This window comes from Mustela erminea, chromosome 7 (assembly GCF_009829155.1).
Source record: "Mustela erminea isolate mMusErm1 chromosome 7, mMusErm1.Pri, whole genome shotgun sequence".
Classification (NCBI taxonomy): Eukaryota; Metazoa; Chordata; class Mammalia; order Carnivora; family Mustelidae; genus Mustela; species Mustela erminea.
The window spans coordinates 133,872,442-133,892,148 of NC_045620.1; the positions used below are offsets into that span (position 1 = coordinate 133,872,442).

Here is a 19,707-nt window from a genome sequence, read left to right on the forward strand (position 1 = left end):
ACAAACACTTCCAAGGTTTCGGAAGGGTAGGAAATGCAGAATTTTCAAAATTGGGGCTTAAACACCCAGGATGGCTGACTGATCTCCATGTCCTTCACTACAACTTACTGTCTGTGTAAGCCTAGAAAAATGCGAAGTGTGTTTAAGTGAGTAATTTATATCTTTGTGCATTTTCTCAAATATTCTACATTCAGCACATTTTGAAATAGAGTAATTTGATTTGGTTTATTTCTTTTCATTTAGGGTAACCATCTATCAACATACTCTGTCAGTTTATATACTCTGTCAGATTACCAAAGTCAACCAGATGCATTAGAATTCACTTCCAATTTTTTATTAAAAAATGTAGATACTTGGGGCTCCCTGGGTGACTCAGTCAGTTAAACGCCTTCCTTTGGCTCAGGTCATGATCCCAGGGTTCTGGGATGGAGCCCCACATCAGCTGCTGGGAGCCTGCTTCTCCCTCTCCCTCTGCCTCTTCCCCTGCTTATGCTCTCTCTCTATCAAATAAATAAAAATTTTTAAAAAAAAAATTGCAGTTACTTGCCCCCCATTGCCCCTTCAGTCCAGTTATATCAGAATCTCTTGGGATAATGCCTGGAATATACATTTTAAGTAGCATTGAGTAAACAACATAAAGTTTAAGAAGCAACATATTTTTTAAAAGATTTTATTTATTTGGGAGACAGAGAGAGAAAGAGATAGAGGAAGGGCAGAGGGAGAAGGAGAAGCAGACTTCCCGCTGACCAGGGAGCTCAGTGCAGGACTCAATCCCAGAACTCCAGGATCAAGAGTCGAGCCAAAGGCAGACGCTTAACTGACTGAGCCACCCAGGTGCCCTAAGAACTGACTTTAAGGTTGAGGTCACAAATGAGATTTGGGGAACCAAATGAGTTCCTTGGCATACGTTGATTCATGAACCTCACAGTTAAAACAATTAAAAAAAGTTAACCTATTTTTTAAAACAAAGATGATAGCAATATTAGATGTTTGGATTGGAAAGAAAAAAACACATACACCCCTGCTCTAAGTCGACTTTATTCAGCCAAGATAAGCTGGTAATAATGCTTATATACCTGTGGTTTTTCTCTTCAGTTGTGGTTTTTCACGGAGAACATCACTGTTGGCCCACTGAGCATATGGTGTCCAGTTAGAATAGAGAAGCCTGCATTCTTAGTATTAGTCCCTCTTTAAACTGGGACTCGTGGTACTGTTCTAGAAAAATGTGAGCTGGCCATCTGGGTCCTTTTGCAAAGGGAGTGTTGACAAATGTTGAGCTTTGGTACAAATCAAAGTGGGCATCAGGATGGTTACATCTTCATTTGGGCCCAGTGGGGAAAAGCTCGTTTCTTACCTCAAATATTACCTGTCTTCAGGTCTCTGATATTCTAGAAATCAGACCTGGCTAATGTTATATGCACTCACATAAAAAGAGAAAGAAGATCTCCTGTGTGCTACCATCTTAATTTTGGCTATGTGTTTTTGATGAAGGGAGAGTTAAAATCTTCACAGCACAAAGTGATTTCTAGATATCCTATTAAGCTGCCATTTTTAAAGAGTGCTAGAATGTGAATTTGCAAACCTCCTATTGCAGATTGCTTGATTTGGCATTTAAAGACTGGGATTGGTCATTTGATGATGTTGATGGTGGTGATGATGATGACGATGTTTTTGATTTCTGAAGAAATAAATGGGGTAAATCAAAAAATGAAAAATGAGTTAGTATTTCCAAGTAGTGCATGTGATTTGCCCTTGGGTTTTCATTGTTTTTGACTAGTCTTGAAATTTTGTTAAGTTGTTTTTAATAGTATGTATTTGAAAAGTAGTTTTCAGGAAAGTTTCTAACTGAAATTTTCATGTTAAGTTGTAAAAGTGAAATGCTATGTTCAGAATCTTTATTGGCTATATATTTTCAATACAGTTGGAATTACAATTTTTAATCTTAGGAATGAAACATGTACAAATAACAAAAGAAGCTAATTCTGGTACTTTCTGTTCATTCCAAAGAAGCATATTCAGAGAAGTAAAATTTACAATGTTTTCAAGTTCCTACAACTGTGTTAGTTTGTGAACATAGCATGGGATTCCTTCCTCCCTCTATCCCTCTCTCCTTCCCTCCTCATTCCTTCTCTCTAACGTGCAAGAATTGAGCCGTAAACACTTTGTAAGTCTAATAAGTGCTGTGAAATACTGTTTTTGATTTGGCTTTTCTTTGTGATGCTGTGAGATGTTTGCTTTCCGACAAGTTGATGTTACTGTTGCTGAAGAATGCTGCTGATGTGCTGTGAAAGTTCTTGTGCTTGTAAAATACATAAATAGTTTGGTTAACCATGACTAAAGGAGATCTGAAGGAAAATCGAACCTCATGGTCAAACCTTTTATACAAAATGGATTTAAAAGAAGTAATGTCTATCTTAACCTAAGTAAGCATATTGCAAAAATAAACTTAAATTATGTATTATTGGGATGTATTTATAACCAAGATGTATAGAGCATTTTTACTACAACAGTGTGTTTTTCCATTTTACAGATTTTTTTTAAATGTGGCTAAGAGTCTAACAGTCAAGTAGAACCTGGTCCATAAGCCCACTGTTCTTTGAGCTCCATGAGGCAGCTAGTTAATTTCCAAGTCAGACTTACATGCACTTGAGTTACTCAGGAATGTATTATCTAACCCTAAGAGCCAGTTAACCATATTAAAACCTGTGTGGTCATGTTTGTAGAAAATATAGGAAAATAAGAATATAATTGCATGTACCTGAAAATTAGAAAAGTAATATAGTAAATAGGTTTATGCATGATTTAGGTGTTAAAAGTGTAGGAGTTGGAAGACTACATAGTTTAATTATATAAATGGAATGTTTTTTCAAAGAATTTAACAATCTCTTAAATTATTTTACTGTGTCAACTAACTTTGTTTTTCCTTTCTTTTTTCTAGCTAGCTGCCTTCTATGAATGCAGTCATTATTCAAGGAGATCATATTCTTCCCGTTAAAACAAGACTGAAATATGATGGCCCAAAATTTCTTAAAAAGCTATATTTTCCTGAGAGACTGATACTCACATATACACATACATACATACATATATATACATATATATATATTTCCCTTTATTCCTACAATATAAATTATAAATCTTGGAGATTTTCTGGGCTCCTTTGGAGCAGCAAGTTGAACCAACAATGATTGGTTAATAGAATAAGAATATTATATACAACTCTTCCAAACTTGTTCCATAACGCTCTCTTGGCAGTCACTCACACTACATTGCACAAAAGGATTGAGAAGAGTTAAAGATGAAAGAAATCATCTTTTCAGCATCAGCAGAGAGATTTCACCAGCACATTTACCAGAAGAGTCTGGGAATGGATTCCACTACAGTGATTGAGACTGCATCTTTTAAGAAGTGACCATTAGATTGTGTGTGTGCATATATATGTGTGTGTCTCTGTACATGTATATGTACACACACACACACACACACAGATAGTACTGTAATACTGCAAGAGGGTTCTTCAAATGCCCCATTTTATTTTTTATACACATAAATCAGATATCATAACTTCCTGCAGTTGCAACTATGCACTTGTATAAAGCCATAATGTTGGAGTTTGTATCACTTATTTGTGTATACCCCGTGGAAGCTGCATGTTCATGTTTAAGCAGTTACTGTAACAGGCAGTTTGATGTTAATTGTATCAATTTCCTAATGCTTCATGATAGGCAACTTTTCCCATTTTGAATGCCTTAATTTAATTTTTTTTAAAGTCTCACCCTTTTCTGTATTTTGAAAAAAAGTGTTTACCAGCTCTTAGGATGCAAATTCGTGTTGCAAAAGAAAAAATAGTGCACTATTTTTACATGTAATAGTTATCAATGTCAGCCTATTTTGATTGTATAACAGATTTTTTTTTAAGTATTGGTGATAGAAACAATAATGGATACTATTGGAACTAATATATCTTTTACGTATATCTATTAATTCATCCCAGTCTTCATACAGACCTCAGTATTAGTGTGTGGCTATGAATTGTTTTCTTTGCTTTGAATTTGCTGGCTACCCTAGATGTGTTTTTATTTCTAGTAGAGACATTTGTGACTGTTTTTACATTTTCACACTCAAGATTCTAGGATTATCTCAAATATAAAAAAAACTAAGACATACTGTAGATATATTTTAAATATTTAAATGTGATCCCTCAAACACATAACTGTGTAATGGCAATATTTCAGGATTGGGTTAAGAAAACTGGTGACGGGAAGAAGTAGCCTCAGAGGCTCCTGATTTTTATTTTTTTAAAGGATGTTAAAGTTGATAGGTTATGCAGGACCACTTCTGCTAGATTTCTCATTATCCCAGAAAAATGTGTTTTATACTGCTACAGTATGCATTAATGTTAAACATCAAGTTGAAAAAAATTATGTAGTCTTTTATCGGTCTCTTTATACACACACACATATATAGGGTTTGGTGTGATGCTGAAATATGTCATCTAATAAACCAATGAAGGAAGTAGACACTTTTCATTGATTCCCTCTGGGATCAGTGTAGAAATGTTTAAAGAGTTAGACCCCCAAAATATAGATACTGTTGTGGAAACTGAAGAGTGGCCTTTGGCCTACTGATGTACTAAAACTGAATTTTGTTATTCTGTCGTTATCCCGCCTGCACTCTTCCATGCTGTCTGTGCTAAGACCAGAGACGCATGCCATTTCCCTCACAGGGATGTTCTGCAGTTCTGGTTTGGGGGCACAGCTTTTTTTTTTTTTTTCTTTTTTTTTTTTTAAGATTTTAAAATGAAAAATATATAAAATTTATATAGAATAAATATTTCCATTCATTAGACTTGTTAAAAGGAGACTGAATTAATATTTTATATAAAGATTTTGTTACACTATGGGAGGTTCTATCATATTATTCTGAATTGGAGAGTATATATATATATATTTTTAATAAACTTTATTAAGGTGAAATAATTTGAAGTTTACACATGAGTAATTGAAATATTTGAGTAAAAATGGCAAAGGTTAAATTTTGAATGCTGTATATATTAGAGAATATGGAGAATCATGGTGTGATGCAACTCTACAAGGAAAACTAATGTGAAGTTTTTTGGGGAAAAAAAGGTATTCAAGGAGGTGAAAAAAATCTCTCCCATGGAGATTCTTCACATTATATGGTTTAACACAAGGGTTTGTTTATAAGGTTGTTTCTCCAGCTAATGGAAATGCGCCTAATAAAAATTCTGACTTTGGGTAAGAATTTGCTTTTTACCCTTGTTGCTGGTTTCATGTACATACATGAATGCATACATCCATCGAAATGTTCTCTTCCCAACACTCATTAAATATAATATTAACTTGGTTTAACAACCTGATTTTGTGCCACCTTCTCTTTTTCTTGAGGTTCCAAAGGTTCCCAGATAAAGACCAAAAGTTGCTTGCTTCTTCACACCTGATTTCTCCTAGAGCCATAAATACCTCCTATTGATAACTAAGAAGTAGTGAATACTGGGATTTTCTTAGTTGGATTTTTTTACTTTTGTTTAGTGGGGATAGCGAAACAGAAGTAGAAGGAAAACTGGTGCCGGTATTACTGTTAAAAATTAATGTATAGTGAATTTTTGAAAAGTATTAAAATATGCTATCTAGAAGCAAGATTTAAAAAAAAATCTATCTGAAATTTTTAAATGCCTTTAGCTAACTAAAGGATACCAAGAAATCTAAAATAAGGTTAGTGTTTTTAAAACTAACCTAGGCTAGAGTCACAAATCTGGCTCTGAAGAAGGATATCTTTTGTATCAGTTTATCTGTAGATCCTCAAAAAGAAATACTCTGGGTTGCCAAACCACAATTTAAGAAGTTTTGCTGCTGTTGTTAATCTATTCTTACAGGATTCTCATGGTAAAATAGAGAAACTTAGACACTCTATTACCTTATTGAAACATGCTTTAAATAACATGTTTAATATTCTATGAGAGCAAGTCACTTCTGAGTTTCTCAGTCTGTGTCGACACTGCTACTGACTCACGACTTCTCCCCTGGAAGAAGGCTGCAGTTTCCCTCTGGCATGAAGATAACCATAGTTGATTCATAAAGCACTTTGAAAACAGGCACTGTGGGACAGTGCTGGGTCTTGTGCTTGGGGGCCTGTCCTCCATTCCCTTCCCATAATAATGAGTTCTGTTTGGAACTGTAATAAGTTATGAACTGCATGGTTTAGATAATCATAACTATTTGATCAGCTGTCCCCGTTGAACAAAAATCGTACCCGATTTTTAAAAAAAATTTTTGTTGCATCTTTGTAGTAATGTAATTGTATTTTATGCCTGCTTTTTATATTAAAAAATTAAATAAAAGAAATTAAGACAAGCATTTTCATACTCTTCCTGTGAATAGTCCTGGAATGCTGCACCCTCCTAAAATTTATCCCCTAAAATTTTGTCTTCCTCACTGATGGGTATAGCAAAACAAATCATAACCAACGTTACAGACTTGTGAATATTCTACCCTGTCATTTAGCCCATGGAGAAATACAAAATAGGATTTCAACAAGGAGTCTGTTGCTGATTTGATTTAGGTATTTTAAGAGACATGCAAATCTAACCATCTTACTTGAGTGTCCAGGATAAGGAAAAGAGAGGGTGCCTGTTTTGTCAGAACCAGTGTGCTAAGAGGTGGTTTTCGAGGAGGCATTTCTTTGGTAATCAGTGGGTTCCTATTTAGAATACTTACTGGCTACCAGATCTGGGACAGGTTATATCCCCTGGGCTTCAGTGTTCTCATCTTTCGTAAAATTGAGACTGTTTTATTACAGGATTGTTGCAGAGTTAAGTATGATGATGTAGGATGTCTGGACTAGTTCAAATATTTGTTCCCTTTTCTTCTGAAAAGGAAAAATGGGAACTCTTCGCCTAAGATAGTGTATTCTTTAAGGGAGAAGGTTTAAGCAATGATAAAGTTCTAATTAAAAAGTATATATGTATGTGTGTGTATTTTTTAAAAGATTTTATTTATTTATTTGACAGAGATCCCAAGTAGGCAGAGAGGCAGGCAGAGAGAGGAGAAAGCAGGATCTCCGCCAAGCAGAAAGTCTGATGTGGGCTCGATCCCAGGACCCTAAGATCATGACCTGAGCTGAAGGCAGAGGCTTTAACCCACTAGCCACCCAGGTGCCCCTAAAATAGTATATTTAAATTAAATATTTGTTGAACTCAAAAATCACATAATTTGTATTATACAAATGGTTAGATTATAATTGCATATGAGAAAAAGATTCACTTGGATTTTTTTTTAATGACAACTGTGAGGGGGCACCTGGCTGGCTCAGTTAGTAGAGCACGTGACTCGATCTCAGAATCATGAGTTTGAGCCCCATGTTGGGAATACAGCTTACTTTCACATGGGGCGCCTGGGTGGCTCAGTGGGTTGAGCCTCTGACTCCTGATTTTGGCTCAGGTCATGACCTCAGAGTCGTGAGGTCAAGCCCTGAGTCAGGCTCCATGCTAAGCGGGGAATCTGCTGGGATTCCTCTCCCTCTCCCTCTGCCCCGCTACCTATGTGTGTGCTTGCTCTCCCTCAAAGAAATCTTCAGGAAAAAAAACAGGACAACTATAATTGTAAAACGTACAGAATGGTTTATTATTTATCTTTGTATACCACGTTTCTCTTCTTGCTGGTTCCAAGCAATGTTTTAATTAACCACAGTTTATTTTTTTAAAACAGCATTTTAAGTAACTTAAAACTAATCACATTAAAAACCTGACAGTTTTAAGCCTCAGCGAAGTTCAGAAAATAAAAGTTTGTTTTACATAGGCAACTAAAACACTTTCTAATAAGCATCACTGACTTACTATGCCATTCATTATAAAAGGGAAGAGTTTTTAAATTTTTTTTTTTAAAGATTTTATTTATTTATTTGACAGAGAGAGATCACAGGCAGGCAGAGAGAGAGGAGGAAGCAGGCTCCCCGCTGAGCAGAGAGCCCGATGCGGGGCTCGATCCAGGACCCTAAGATCATGACCTGAGCCAAAGGCAGCGGCTTAACCCACTGAGCCACCCAGGCGCCCCTTAAATCTTAAGGTTTATAAACTTTTACAGTAAAATGCAATGTCCAGTAATCTTGACATCATGTTTAGAATATGACAGAATGAAGTCCGTAAATACTTGCCAGAACCCAGCAATACCCTTTTACTGTAGGTATTAGTGGACAAGATGTGGTGTTTTTTCTAAAGGCGTGACCCTTCTAAAAGACGCTTCTAAAAGGAAGCGTTACGCTTGAATCAGAAAGTTCACTGGGACTGCCTCATCCTAAGCAAAGACTGCAGCTAACAGTACCTCTCCTTAAGGAATTACTTAAAGGCACCAAATGAAAATCAAAGGACTGACTTTGGTCTAGGAACTTCAGCCACTGTTAGCCTCCCTCGATACCCGTACCGTAGCCCAAGGAGCTACACGTGTATTCTGATACAGTGAGGCCGGCCTGTTCCATCTACATGACAAACGGCCCCAGAAAGTGAGCCTTAGAAATGTACAACACTTCCACGTATGACTTCGAGAAAAAATCCATTCATAATCATGTGTGCTATGGAGAGGATTTATTCCTTCTAAGATTCCGAAAGCTGAAAACCAGATGTCGTTAGCTCTTTGGAGAGAACTGAATCGTGCACTGCTCAGCCTGCAGGTATCGGAGCCCTGCCTCCCTCCCCTCCTGATGCCAAGGAGAAGGAGGGAATCAACATTTCTAAACCAGTGTCTAAAACACCTCTGGCTCCGGAGTTTTTGAAACAACTGACTAAACTTACAGAAGACCTTGATGCAGCCGGGTGCTGATTCTCCCCTTGGGTCAGTTGTCAGGAATCCCTTTGGTAGGAGGAACGCATCCATCATTCAGCCTTCACGGCCGCCGTCCTGTAGCGGAGCACCGTGGCTGTCACCCACAGGTTCAAAGCAAGCATGATCACAAACCGCACGAGAACTGAAATCCACCAAGAAAAAAGGCACGTATTAACAAGTACTGTTCTCACGTCCTAAAACAAAAGCACTTCCTGCTCCAAGTGGGAACTTAGCCGCTGCTCAGCCGGCCCAATGAAACCTGAAACTCTACCATCAGGAGAGGTATTGAACAACTTCGGTTCTAAATACTTCTGGGGGGCAGAAACCTTTACCATAAGTGACCTGATGAACTCTCTCCTGATGCATAAGATTTATCAGATTTAATGTGTCTTTGTGGTTGTAAAAATCTGTGGGATGTCAGCTAGACGGACTTTAAACGATTATCCCCAGACACACTGATCACATTCAGGAACAGCCGCCACTTTAAATACGAGGCAAACTACAACTAGAAGGTTCTCCATCCGCCAGACTCTTAATATGTGGGTCTGTTTCGCTCGTTAATTACAGTCTGACTCTTCTACGCATACGGAGACTGCTTCGGGTCCTCGGAGAGGACTGAGACCTGGCTTTCCCTTCTCCCATCAGACCCAAGTTTACCATTTGACCAGAATAATTTAACATGTCTCTCAGAACCCGCAGACGGTGTCTGAGCCGCAGATACAGCCTCCCCAAAGGGACACACCTATGCCCCACTGCTCCGTAGCAATATGTCTCAAATAACATGATGCTTGTTTAAACGGTCTATGTGCCAGGAACCTATTTCTTGTCTTCATACAACAGGTGACACCCTTTGTTTTGATCATTTTCCAAAAATACATACACTCAACTTGGGAGTGGAAAACAGACCAAGGAATCATTCAATTCTTTTAATGTCAATCCAAGTACTTTCCCCCCTTTAAAAAGGCAAAGGGATGTAGGGGTCAAATGACTGTCAGCTCGGTAGACTCCGCCTTCACACTCATCCCAGAGCTCCCATTCGCTCTCCGTGGCTAAGCCACGTGTCCCCTGCTCACCACCCTCACGCAGGCCACTCCGTCACGGTCTCCTCCCCTTCTCCGGATCTCATTCTTCCCAATTTGCCGCTCCAGGCCCCTCCAGCTCGGTCAGATTCCCCCTCTAGGTGCTCATCCTGTCCTAGTCTTCTACTGCACATTTCCCAGCATCCTTCGGTCGTTAGTCGTGTTGACATCACTGTCCCTCCCTCTCCATCCGCTGCCGGGGCGGAGGTTCCACAAGGCTAGGACTCTACGACCTTGTGCTGCACGTTCTATCCCAGGCCCTACAGGACGCAGACGCTCGGTCCTGGAAGTGGGGGCTGACGCCCAGGAGTAAACTTGCTGGCCTCTCCCCGAACAGGAGAGCAAGCTGATCCGTGAAACCCTAGACAGTTTACAAATGAAGCAGGCACAAAGGGCACACAGTTCAAAAAACTGGATACTCACTTGTAAGGTCACTGGTGGTCATTAAAGTTGTTATTATTCTTGCTGTAAGAGAAAACATTCAGCAATATCAACTTGCACTTCAAGATAATTCCTCCAGGTAAAATTAGGGAGCTAATAAGTAATATACCTCAATTAGCAATTCCAGAAAACATACATATACTTCAACACGTCATAACACTTCAACATTTTAAAGAGGGAAATAAAACTCAAGAAGCCTTCATTTTAAAAAAACTCGGGACACAAAGACCCTTTCCATCAACCCTTAATGGAGACATCGGTCCTTTAGGACACAGAAGAAGTACAAAGTAGAATTCAAAGACCTGAAAGAAGTAAGCCTAGTTAATGTGATAGCTTTGAATTTAAAATATGTTTCTACCTAAAATAGTGTGTATGTGTTTTAGGTAGTTCCTGCAAGAATCTGCAGGAACAGTGGAAAGTCTGAACCTGAGACCCAGCAATACGGCTCCAGAAAAACTCACCGCAGCAAATTATATTCATTCTCAAGTCAGCGTGTGACTTGCAGCTCTGTAATCTGTTACGTCATAAAAATTCGTGTTTATAAAACGAGTTAGTGGATTCAACCTAATCAACCTCTTGATGCTTTTCAAAGAATAAGAGAGGATGGCAAATACTAGGCCAGATTTTTGGAGAGAGGTGGGCTTTTACTTTTTTTTTTAGCAGCTGGAATATGGATCTTGCAGAGAACGGAAGGTGGCCTGCATGACCTCAGGGTCAGTAAATGTCTACTCGGAGGTTCTATGTGAACAGCTACGTGCAAAGGATTAAAGCTTGTGGGATGGTGCCAGGTGGACATCAAGGTCATAAACTTCAGCCGCCGGATGCTGCCCCTCCCCCGACGTCCGGCTCTTACTGGCGCAGGTGTAGGAAGCGAGGCTCCAGGTGAGGGCGCTCACGGCTCCCGAGTCCCCGGTCTTCCACAGGTACTGCAGCTGGGCAAACTTGCTGGCCGCGCTGATGAAGGTACTCAGATTCTGTTTGCCCGTCAAACATGAGAAAGGCAGAGTCCTCGGTTAAAAAAGCAAGAGCACCAGATACCACAAGTGCTTCTGAAGCCACATCATCAGGGTAAGCGACAGCCAGTTGGCACAAGGACAAAGCCCGCAGGAAGGGAGCAAGAGACCCAGCCAGACGCTTGTTTATAACATGCCCAGTTCCACTGCTCGGTGGGCAACGGACGGGCCGTGGCCACAGCGGCTTCTCCAGCCACCTGCCAATGCAATTAGATAGAGGACAGACAGACAGGCACACAGATACGGGGTCTTAGAGGCCAGCTGCTTTGAACTGACTCATGAACGCAAAACAGCAGGCCGAGTACATCCACTCTCATGTCCACGCAGTCCTGAGGACCCTCTGCCGGCCCGCCAGGAGAGAGAGCACACTCCACGGCGAGCAGGGCCCAACCCTGTGGTTTGCCCGCCTTCACCTTGGCCCAGAGACCCACTGCAGCTGCCAGGCAGAGAGCAGACCGGAGGGAGGGAGGCAGAGGCTGGGATGGGGCCGCAGGCCATGGCCACAGCCTTGTCTGCACCAGGGAAGCAGGAACCGGGGGCAGGAGCAGGGACAGGGGCAGGGACAGGAGCGGCCCGACTGGATCCATGCCCGTGGGGCTGCTGGGATTTGCTGATGGGCCGTGGGACGCAGACAGAGGGCAGAGGAGGGACAGGCAGAAGCGGGCGGAAGGAGCAGGCAGAGGGTCGCCCTGAAGCCAAGTGAGCAAAGTGATTCAAAGTGAACGCTGACAGGGCAGCAAACGCCCCAGAGAGGCCAAGAGGAGGAACGAATGACAGTGGCTGGTGTCCCTGACCAGAGCACAGGTGTGGCTTCTGACATGCACCCGACATGGTGCTGGCGCCCCACGAGCTCTTGCTGAATGACCAAATCCTCAACAGCAACGTGGTTCTGCACGGGTGATGGGGAGGGCGGAGGAGCGAGGGGGTCCCTAGGACACCGGACGACTGTGGGGAAGTGATGGGCATGGAGTGCTCCAGCGGAGAAGAGCCAGGGCCTGCGCCCAGAGCCAAAGAGAGGTCTTGCAGGGAGCTGGGTGCAGACGGCTCCGAGGACGGACCCCAGGTGGGAAGACTGCGTCGGAGAGAGCCGGCCAGGGCCCAGGGCCGCGCAGGCCGGCGGGGGAGGCAGGGGTGGGGGTGGGGATCAGGACGAGAGCATGGAGGGCCGCTGGCGGGAACGAAGGTAGGGCCCTGTTCACTCATGCGAGGGGCAAGGCCTGCGCGGCACAGACAGTCTGACAGTGACGGCTGGATACGCCACCGCTCCGTCTTCCAGGAGAAAAACCATCTCCAGAATCGTGAAGTAGTTCTCCTGGGGAGCTTCGCCAAGGCCCGCACAGATTTAGCAAATAAAAATACAGGACACCCAGGTAATTCGAATTTCAAATCAACAGCAAATCATTTTTAGCGTATGTCCTGTGCAGTATTTGGGACATATTTATATAAAAAGTTCTTCGTTGTTAATACAGCAACCCCACCTACTTGCTCCCACGTGTCACAAGGGTGAAATGTAACAGGGAGTCAAGTGTGTTTTCTGAGCAAAGGTCACATACAAGACGCGGCGGAAGGGGTGAAGTTCATGGATCTGGGAGCGGCGGGCAGACGCCGGTGACCACCGACTCTGCTCCCTCTCCCCTTGGGTGGAGAAGTACACTCCAGTCACCCTGGAGAGAAGATCTGAGGGCACATGGGTCCTGACCCACCCTCAGAACTCTACTCTCACACAATGGGAATTTGGGGCCCTTAACCAGAGAAGGAAGTACAGAGCTAACCCTTTGCTAAGGAGGACAAAAATGCTGCAGCGGCAGGGGAGGGCAAGGTTAGAAAAATAATGCGTTTGTGGCCAATATGCAATTATCGACCTGATCAGAAGCTCTTTAACTTATGTCTGGTCCTTCAATCTACCACTGTTAACTACCTCCCCAGCCCGGTTCTCTATGGACTACCCAAAAAAGGAAGTAAAAAATGTGGCCAAAGATCTGAGATTCAGGTCTTTTAACGTTTGGATGGGACTATGCTTTTGTTTGTTATCCTTTGGTACAGCTGAAAAATAAGCAGGTTAAACATTTGATCTACATGGTTCTTTGCAGGGCCGGTGGCTTGGAGGGACAGACGACTTCACCCACTCTGTCTTCAAAAGGCGCGATAACACTTACCATGGCCAGATCTATGGTCCACTTCTGCAGGGGAAGGACGAACCACGAGGCCACAAACCTACCCAGTGCTAAGGGAGACAGCAGTGGTTTAGCTGGTGCCCCGCCACACCCCCCGACCCCGTGCCCGAGCCTTCACGCCAAGACCACGGAGGGTCGGCCCATAAGCGGGCCTGGGAACCGCACTGCTAGAACTTCTCTGATTTGGAAAAGACAAGAACGGCTCAAAAGAACAGAAGCAGATTATGGAAGAGAATGGCCCAGAGCCCCCTGGGCTTGTGGACAGTTGCTAGGGTCCAAACGATTCTTTTTTTTTTTTTTTTTTTTTTAAGATTTTATTTTTATTTATTTATTTGTCAGAGAGAGAGGTAGAGTGAGCACAAGCACAAGCAGACAGAGTGGCAGGCAGATCAGAGGGAGAAGCAGGCTCCCTGCAGAGCAAGGAGCCCGATGTGGGACTCGATCCCAGGACACTGGGATCATGACCTGAGCTGAAGGCAGCTGCTTAACCAACTGAGCCACCCAGGTGTCCCGGGTCCAAACGATTCTAAGTGTCCACTTAATCCCCGAGCATCAGACCCCTCCAATGCAATGTCAAAGTTAAGCATTTAAAGAAGATCGACAGGGTAAGGCAGCCGCGTTCTGCAGGTGCCCCATGAAATTCTCTTCATTGACCTCCCCCTTCCTGGCTAACTCCAGGGTCAGTCCAGCCGCGTTAGCCATGTGGGAGACAGGACACATGACAGCACATTTCCGTCAAGGTCAGTGAGGCTACAAGCCGAGTCAGACCGAGCCGAAGCAAACACAAGAGATTATGGCCAGGAGCCTCAGCTGTGACCTTGGGCAAGTCACTGTCCTTTTAACCTCAGTTTGCTTATCTGCAACATGCTCTTAACACTCCTTGTCCCATCTGTGTCCGCAATGCCTGGTGGCACTTCAGAGGGACCCCACCAGGTTGCTAGGATTACAATTAACAACATTATTTAAACGAAGGGTTCCACAGTGCCTGGGTGAGAATTCCTGCCAACCTGGTCACACCAGCAGGGCCTCTGGAATCCAGGCAGATGAAATCTTGTTTTTAAAACACACTCTTGGGGCGCCTGGGTGGCTCAGTGGGTTAAAGCCTCTGCCTTAGGCTTAGGTCAGGATCTCAGGATCCTGGGATAGAGCCCGGCATTGGGCTCTCTGCTCAGCAGGGAACCCGCTTCCCCGCCTGCCCCCGCCTCTGCCTACTTCCGATCTCTCTCTGTCAAATAAATAAAATAAAAATCTTTTTAAAAAAACATGCTCTAATTCAATTTCTTATACAAATTTTGCCCAGCTTTATGCTGTTCATTACAAATACCCATTTTATGTAACGTTTTACAAAACCTGACCAGTAGCAGCAGGAACAGCAACTCCTGACTTCCTCAAAATGACCTTTGGGTCAGGTGGCCTGACTTCAAAAATAATCGTACAGGGAACCCTGTTAAATGTGAATTTCAGATCGACAAAAATAGTCTTTGCGTATAAGCACGTCCCACACAATACTGGGGACACGCTTTTGCTAAGGAAGAGTTCACTGTTAACACGGCAAGCCTCCCTCCCGCTCCTCAAGGCTGGTCGGAGGAGGTCGTAAACCCGAGCTTGTTCCGTGCTCCCACCTCTGTGACTCTTGCGACAAAACGGGGGCACGACTCATCTCACAGACGGGTCGCGCAGTTTCTACAGAGCGTTGAAATGAAAAGCGGGCCCTGGGTCACAGACGATGCCACGTGAGTGATCCCCACCACAACCCTTCTCATGTCTGGGGCATCATTTTCACTTGGAGCAAACGTTCCAGAACCTCACTCGCACGGGGACAAGCAGGAGCCAGCCCGCCGACCAGGTGTGTTAGTATCGTGTGAATAACAGCCACTCCCGTTATTCGGACTTCAGAGACTCTGAGGACGGTTCCAGGGAAGAGGGAACATCTCCCTTCCCCTAAAGAACAAAGGCCCCAGGCAGACGCTTCCATCGCGCAGCACGCCAGCACAGAGTCCACAAGCCAATGGGCTCGGTGTGCCGTGGGCACCCCGGCCTCAGCAGAGCGGCCAGAGGGCCAGGACCACCGGGACTATCTCTGGGTTGGGGAGGTACTGTCACTCGTACGGGGTCTTGCATTTGGGATCTTTTTTAGTTTTTTTTAACCAAGGACATGTATCTGGGAAAGGACTTGGCTTAACGACAGACACGGGAAGCAGGTAACACGCCCTTTCCCCCAACCCCATTCCTGGAGGCAGAAGGAAGGATACGCCCCGAGGTAGGGCACTGCCCCTCTCACGTTCCCATTGAAATGGAAGACACACAGCAGGAGGAGGACATCTGAAAGACAAAGGTCCCCAGTGAGGCAGGAGAAGGGGGGGACATGTTAGGGGGGGACACGGACATTGGGGGGAACACCAGGGGATGGAGGGGTCCCAGGGACCTGTTACCTTGTACGATGAGAATGGGGTACTCCAGGTAGGTGAGCAGCGGGTACTCGTAGTAACACTGGTACCGGAGAAACACCAGGAAACTGGGGAGAGAGAGAGGGCACGCCTGAGCTCCTCTGACCCAGTGCCCCACGGGGAGGCCTGGCCAGCCACCCCCTTCCCCTGGAACTGGAGGTTGGAGCCTGCAAATATCAAGTGGGGGTGATTTGGGACACAAAGGATGGAATGGCCATGGCTTTGCTAGGAGCACGTGCCCAGGGCCGACGGGGCGCTAGGCATGACATGCACGGTCTCTGCCAAGTCCCTTCCACGGAGGCCAAGCCGTGCGCCAGCATGCGGCCCCCAGGCTGGCCTGTCTCCGAAGCTCCAGGGCACGGGCAGCCTCCCCGGAAGGCTCAGATGGACATCCCGGGGGGCAGGAGGTGGAGCTCGTGGGGGGCTGGGCACGTGTGGGTGCAGCCCTGAGCAGAGAGAGGACTCCTGAGGAAGACCAACTCCTTGGACCATCCCTGTGGCCTTCCAGAGTGCTGCCCCGGCTAGGAGGAGCAGCGGGGTAAAGGCAGGACGAACAGCCCACCAGTTCCTTAAGAAAATTCTAACTGGAAGTGGCCCGGGACTTGGTGGGGGCCAGGTAGAGACCCCAGGAGACAACCCTTCTCAGGAGGAAAGGCCTGGGCTTCCCGCCCTTCCAGCGCACACACCCCCGCCGTGTGCTAAACCCCTGTGCTGTCCCCTCAGACCCTCCTGCCCCATCACCCAGGCCCTCTGTGCAGGTGAGCCAGAGCCTCTCTCCCTCCCCCCCCCCCTCATCCAAATGTAACCTCTCATGACCTCAGTGAGGAAGGGGACTGGCGAGCCTGTGCCTCCCACCCCAATCCTGTTTCCAACTTAGCCAACCGTCCTTGGCTGAGCTGGGGGTAAGGTCTCAGGATGGGAGGTGGGCCGCCAGCGTCACCGTGAGTGCGTGCGTCTCCGCGGGCCTGGGCCTCCCTCATTGTCCCCTTCACAGCCTGCAGCCTGCCCCACGGACCCCTGCAGGCTGCCCGCAGGCTGTCTGGCTATGCAGTGGGTCACGTCTGGGCGTCAGGGGAAAAGCGGGGGCTCTTCCTGGCCCCACCGGGCTGCCTGGCCTCCCCTCCCGTCCGCCTCTAGAACAGCACCTTTCTGAGGGGGACCTGGGGGCGGCTCTACCCCACCCACCTCTGCAGAGCACAAGGGCAGCCAGCCAGCTGCAGGCACAGCAAACTCGGAGCAGGCCCTGGGGTGGGGGATGGATGACCTGTAAGGTCATGAGCAGGCTTCGCAGCAACCCACATTTCATGTCATTTTCTGGAATCATTAAGATATGGCTTATGTCCCCATTGGCACAATTCTTTCAGACAGGGTTTTCGGAGTTAATTTGCTAAGATCAGGATCCAAGGAGTGTACCTGTCCTCCAAGAGGCTATCTCTTCTCCTTCCCAGGAGATAAAGGGTCCTGCTGATGCTGGTGCCTACGGGGTTCTTTCTGCTGGAATTCTGGCGGCTCCCCTCCCCCTAGTAGGCCTCGGGCAGGTCCTGCCCCGAGCGCCCAGGCCCAGGCGGCCCCCACCAGCGAAGGCTGGGGAAGGAAAGGGGGAAGCGGGCAAGGTGCTGCCAACCCTTCCCCCCACCCACGACGTGGCGGATGAGCCCAGAAAGCAGCAAAACCCAGTGTGCGTGGAGAGCGGGAGAAGGTAGGCATCAGCATGGAGAGAGCCAGGGACCGGCTGAGCCCTAGGGTCCTGCCGCTGCCCGTGAACTTGGGCCCGGTGCTTCACCTTCTCCGCCTCGGGTTCCTGCTGGCTGGGGAAGAAAACAGTGCTTTCCCCCTTGGCCGTCCTGAGGACTGAATACCATAAAGCCTTTAAAGCACAGGGTCCGCACGCAGACCCGGCCCTGGAGGAAGTGCGGCCTGAGCCGGCGATAAAACCCAGGAATCCAGCCGCGGGAGCCCCAGATCACTTCCAGCTGAGCTTGGAGGAGAGGGGCCTGGTCACAGCCGCCGCCATCTACGGCGGTCGGTGCGCCCGGCCGGCCTCCACGAAGCCCACCGCCCGCGCCGCCAACTGTGCGGCGATCCCCGGGGGCCCTGCACACGGGCCTCCCGCACCCGCCCCCGCGGGCCGCACCGCACCGCACCGCCCGGGGCCGGTTCCGCCCCCGCGCGCGGTCGGACAGCGCGACGGCCCCCCGCTGCGGGCCGCCTTCCGAGCTGCAGGTGCGCGCACGCTCCCGACCCAAGAGAGGCGTCGGCGGTCTTGGCTCACCCGCGCCGCGCCAGCCTCACCTTCCCCCGTCGGGGACCTAGAAAACCGACGCCCTCTCTCCGGCCGTCGCCGCCCCAGGACGCACGCAGCGGTGCGGGGCCTCTCCGATCCCGGCTGCCCAGCCGCGACCCCAGTGTTGTGGGGTCGTTCACACACTCACCAGCGCCCGATTTTTTCTGGACGAAGCCTCTCCCTACATGGGCGCGCCCGGGGCAGGACCCCCCATTTCTCTCACCCCCCCACCCCAGGTCTCTTCCTCCCTCCCTTGCCCCTGGCGTCTATCCAGCCCCCGAATCCCGGGGTCAACCCGCGGGCTGCCTCTCCAGGGCGTGCTTCCCGCCGAGGACTGGCCCGCACGGTCGCGCGGCGGTAACTGGGGGGCCCGAGCGGGCGAGGGGCGAGGTGAGGTGGGCCTGGCTTTGCCAGGGGTGTCGGGCTTCGTGTACCTGCTTTCCCACCAATTCGAATTTTCCCAGCCGAGTTTTACAACTCTGCTTTTCGCGTTTCCATCTTTAAATACGGAGTCAGGGCGGCGGCTCGGAACTTCTGACGCACCCTCTCCGGCTGACTGTGGCCGGATTCAAGTCCTTCTCCCTCCAAAGGGCTCTCCATTCTCTGAAGCCTCCTCCCCCGTCACGTGTACCTTTTAAAACCCAGGGGATCCTCAGAATTTATAGTTCAACCCCTCATTTACACGCAAAGAAATCGGGACCCGAGAAAAGGGGTGATGGCGGGGGAGGATGTGTATGAGAGAGCCTCCAGGTGCAAATGGCGCGCTCAAAGCCGCTCGGTCGGTCTGCGGCTGCCGGACGGGTGATTTCGCCAGATGGTTTCCGTATCTGTAAACTGGGCGTGCGCCGTGGGCGCGGTGAGCCGCAACTAATCAGGGATGGTGAGCGGCCCCAGGAAGTATCTACCTAGTGGCCGGGCGCTTTCGGCTCCGCTTCCCGGCCCTACTCTGTTAGACTCGCGGCGCTCCCGGGGTCTCGGCCCCTCCAGGCCGCGGAGACGAGGGGGAAGGGCAGCCGCCCCGGCCTTACCCCGCCAGCTCCAGAAGTAAACTCGCGAGGCTGATGCCCCGCGCGCTGCGCGCCGCCAGCACCGCGGAGATCTGCGGCAGCTTGAGCGCGGCGCACACGCCCAGGGTGCTCCAGTTGCAGAACAGCAGCAGCTGCTCCCGCATGGCGCCCGCGGGGCTGGGGGCTCCGGGCCCGGACTTGAGGGACTTGGGGACTCGGCGGGGGCGCAGCCGCGCGTGGGAAGGAAACTGCTCTGCGCTGGGCCGCCGGGCGCGCCGAGTCCTTCCGCCTTCCCGGGGCGCCCGCGTCCACGCCCAGGGGCCGCCCCGCCCAGGCCCGCCCCGGCCCGCCCCGTTGGCGACCGCACCCCCGCCCCGATCTCCGCGCCCCGCCCGGGTCCGGTCCTCACCCCTCCCCCGCGCCCG

The 19,707-nt window shown here is 47.7% G+C and overlaps 3 protein-coding genes across 10 annotated transcripts in view; 1 reads left to right on the forward strand and 2 right to left on the reverse strand.

The window, feature by feature from the left end:
* ROCK2 (Rho associated coiled-coil containing protein kinase 2) overlaps nucleotides 1-5,375 on the forward strand; it is a 144,639-nt gene extending 139,264 nt beyond the window's left edge. For 3 of the 5 annotated variants that reach the window (XM_032353292.1, XM_032353293.1, XM_032353297.1), the window contains 2 exons: nucleotides 1,595-1,695; nucleotides 2,939-5,375. In XM_032353292.1, the coding sequence (XP_032209183.1) occupies nucleotides 1,595-1,682 (88 nt within the window). In that variant the 3' untranslated portion in view covers nucleotides 1,683-1,695; nucleotides 2,939-5,375. The remainder of the gene's footprint in view (nucleotides 1-1,594; nucleotides 1,696-2,938) is intronic. The other 2 variants (XM_032353294.1, XM_032353296.1) reach the window with 1 other exon arrangement.
* A 2,626-nt stretch (nucleotides 5,376-8,001) lies between these two features.
* SLC66A3 (solute carrier family 66 member 3) lies at nucleotides 8,002-19,534 on the reverse strand. 4 transcript variants are annotated; one of them, XM_032353301.1, is made up of 8 exons: nucleotides 17,405-18,119; nucleotides 17,177-17,305; nucleotides 15,977-16,059; nucleotides 15,797-15,866; nucleotides 13,527-13,584; nucleotides 11,211-11,331; nucleotides 10,340-10,381; nucleotides 8,002-8,979 (listed from the first exon to the last, which is right to left on the reverse strand). In XM_032353301.1, the coding sequence occupies exons 2-8, from the start codon at nucleotides 17,290-17,292 to the stop codon at nucleotides 8,888-8,890; spliced, it is 582 nt and encodes a 193-aa protein (XP_032209192.1). In that variant the 5' UTR covers nucleotides 17,293-17,305; nucleotides 17,405-18,119; the 3' UTR covers nucleotides 8,002-8,887. The 4 variants fall into 4 exon arrangements, with proteins under 4 accessions (XP_032209192.1, XP_032209191.1, XP_032209193.1 ...); XM_032353300.1 differs by lacking the exons at nucleotides 17,177-17,305; nucleotides 17,405-18,119 and adding an exon at nucleotides 19,304-19,534; XM_032353302.1 differs by lacking the exons at nucleotides 10,340-10,381; nucleotides 17,177-17,305; nucleotides 17,405-18,119 and adding an exon at nucleotides 19,304-19,534.
* Nucleotides 11,338-12,765, reverse strand: LOC116596191. Its single transcript, XM_032353310.1, has 2 exons — nucleotides 12,546-12,765; nucleotides 11,338-12,483 (listed from the first exon to the last, which is right to left on the reverse strand). Exons 1-2 carry the CDS (start codon nucleotides 12,571-12,573, stop codon nucleotides 11,780-11,782), a joined length of 732 nt encoding a protein of 243 aa, XP_032209201.1. The 5' UTR covers nucleotides 12,574-12,765; the 3' UTR covers nucleotides 11,338-11,779.
* Nucleotides 19,535-19,707: the final 173 nt, after the last annotated feature.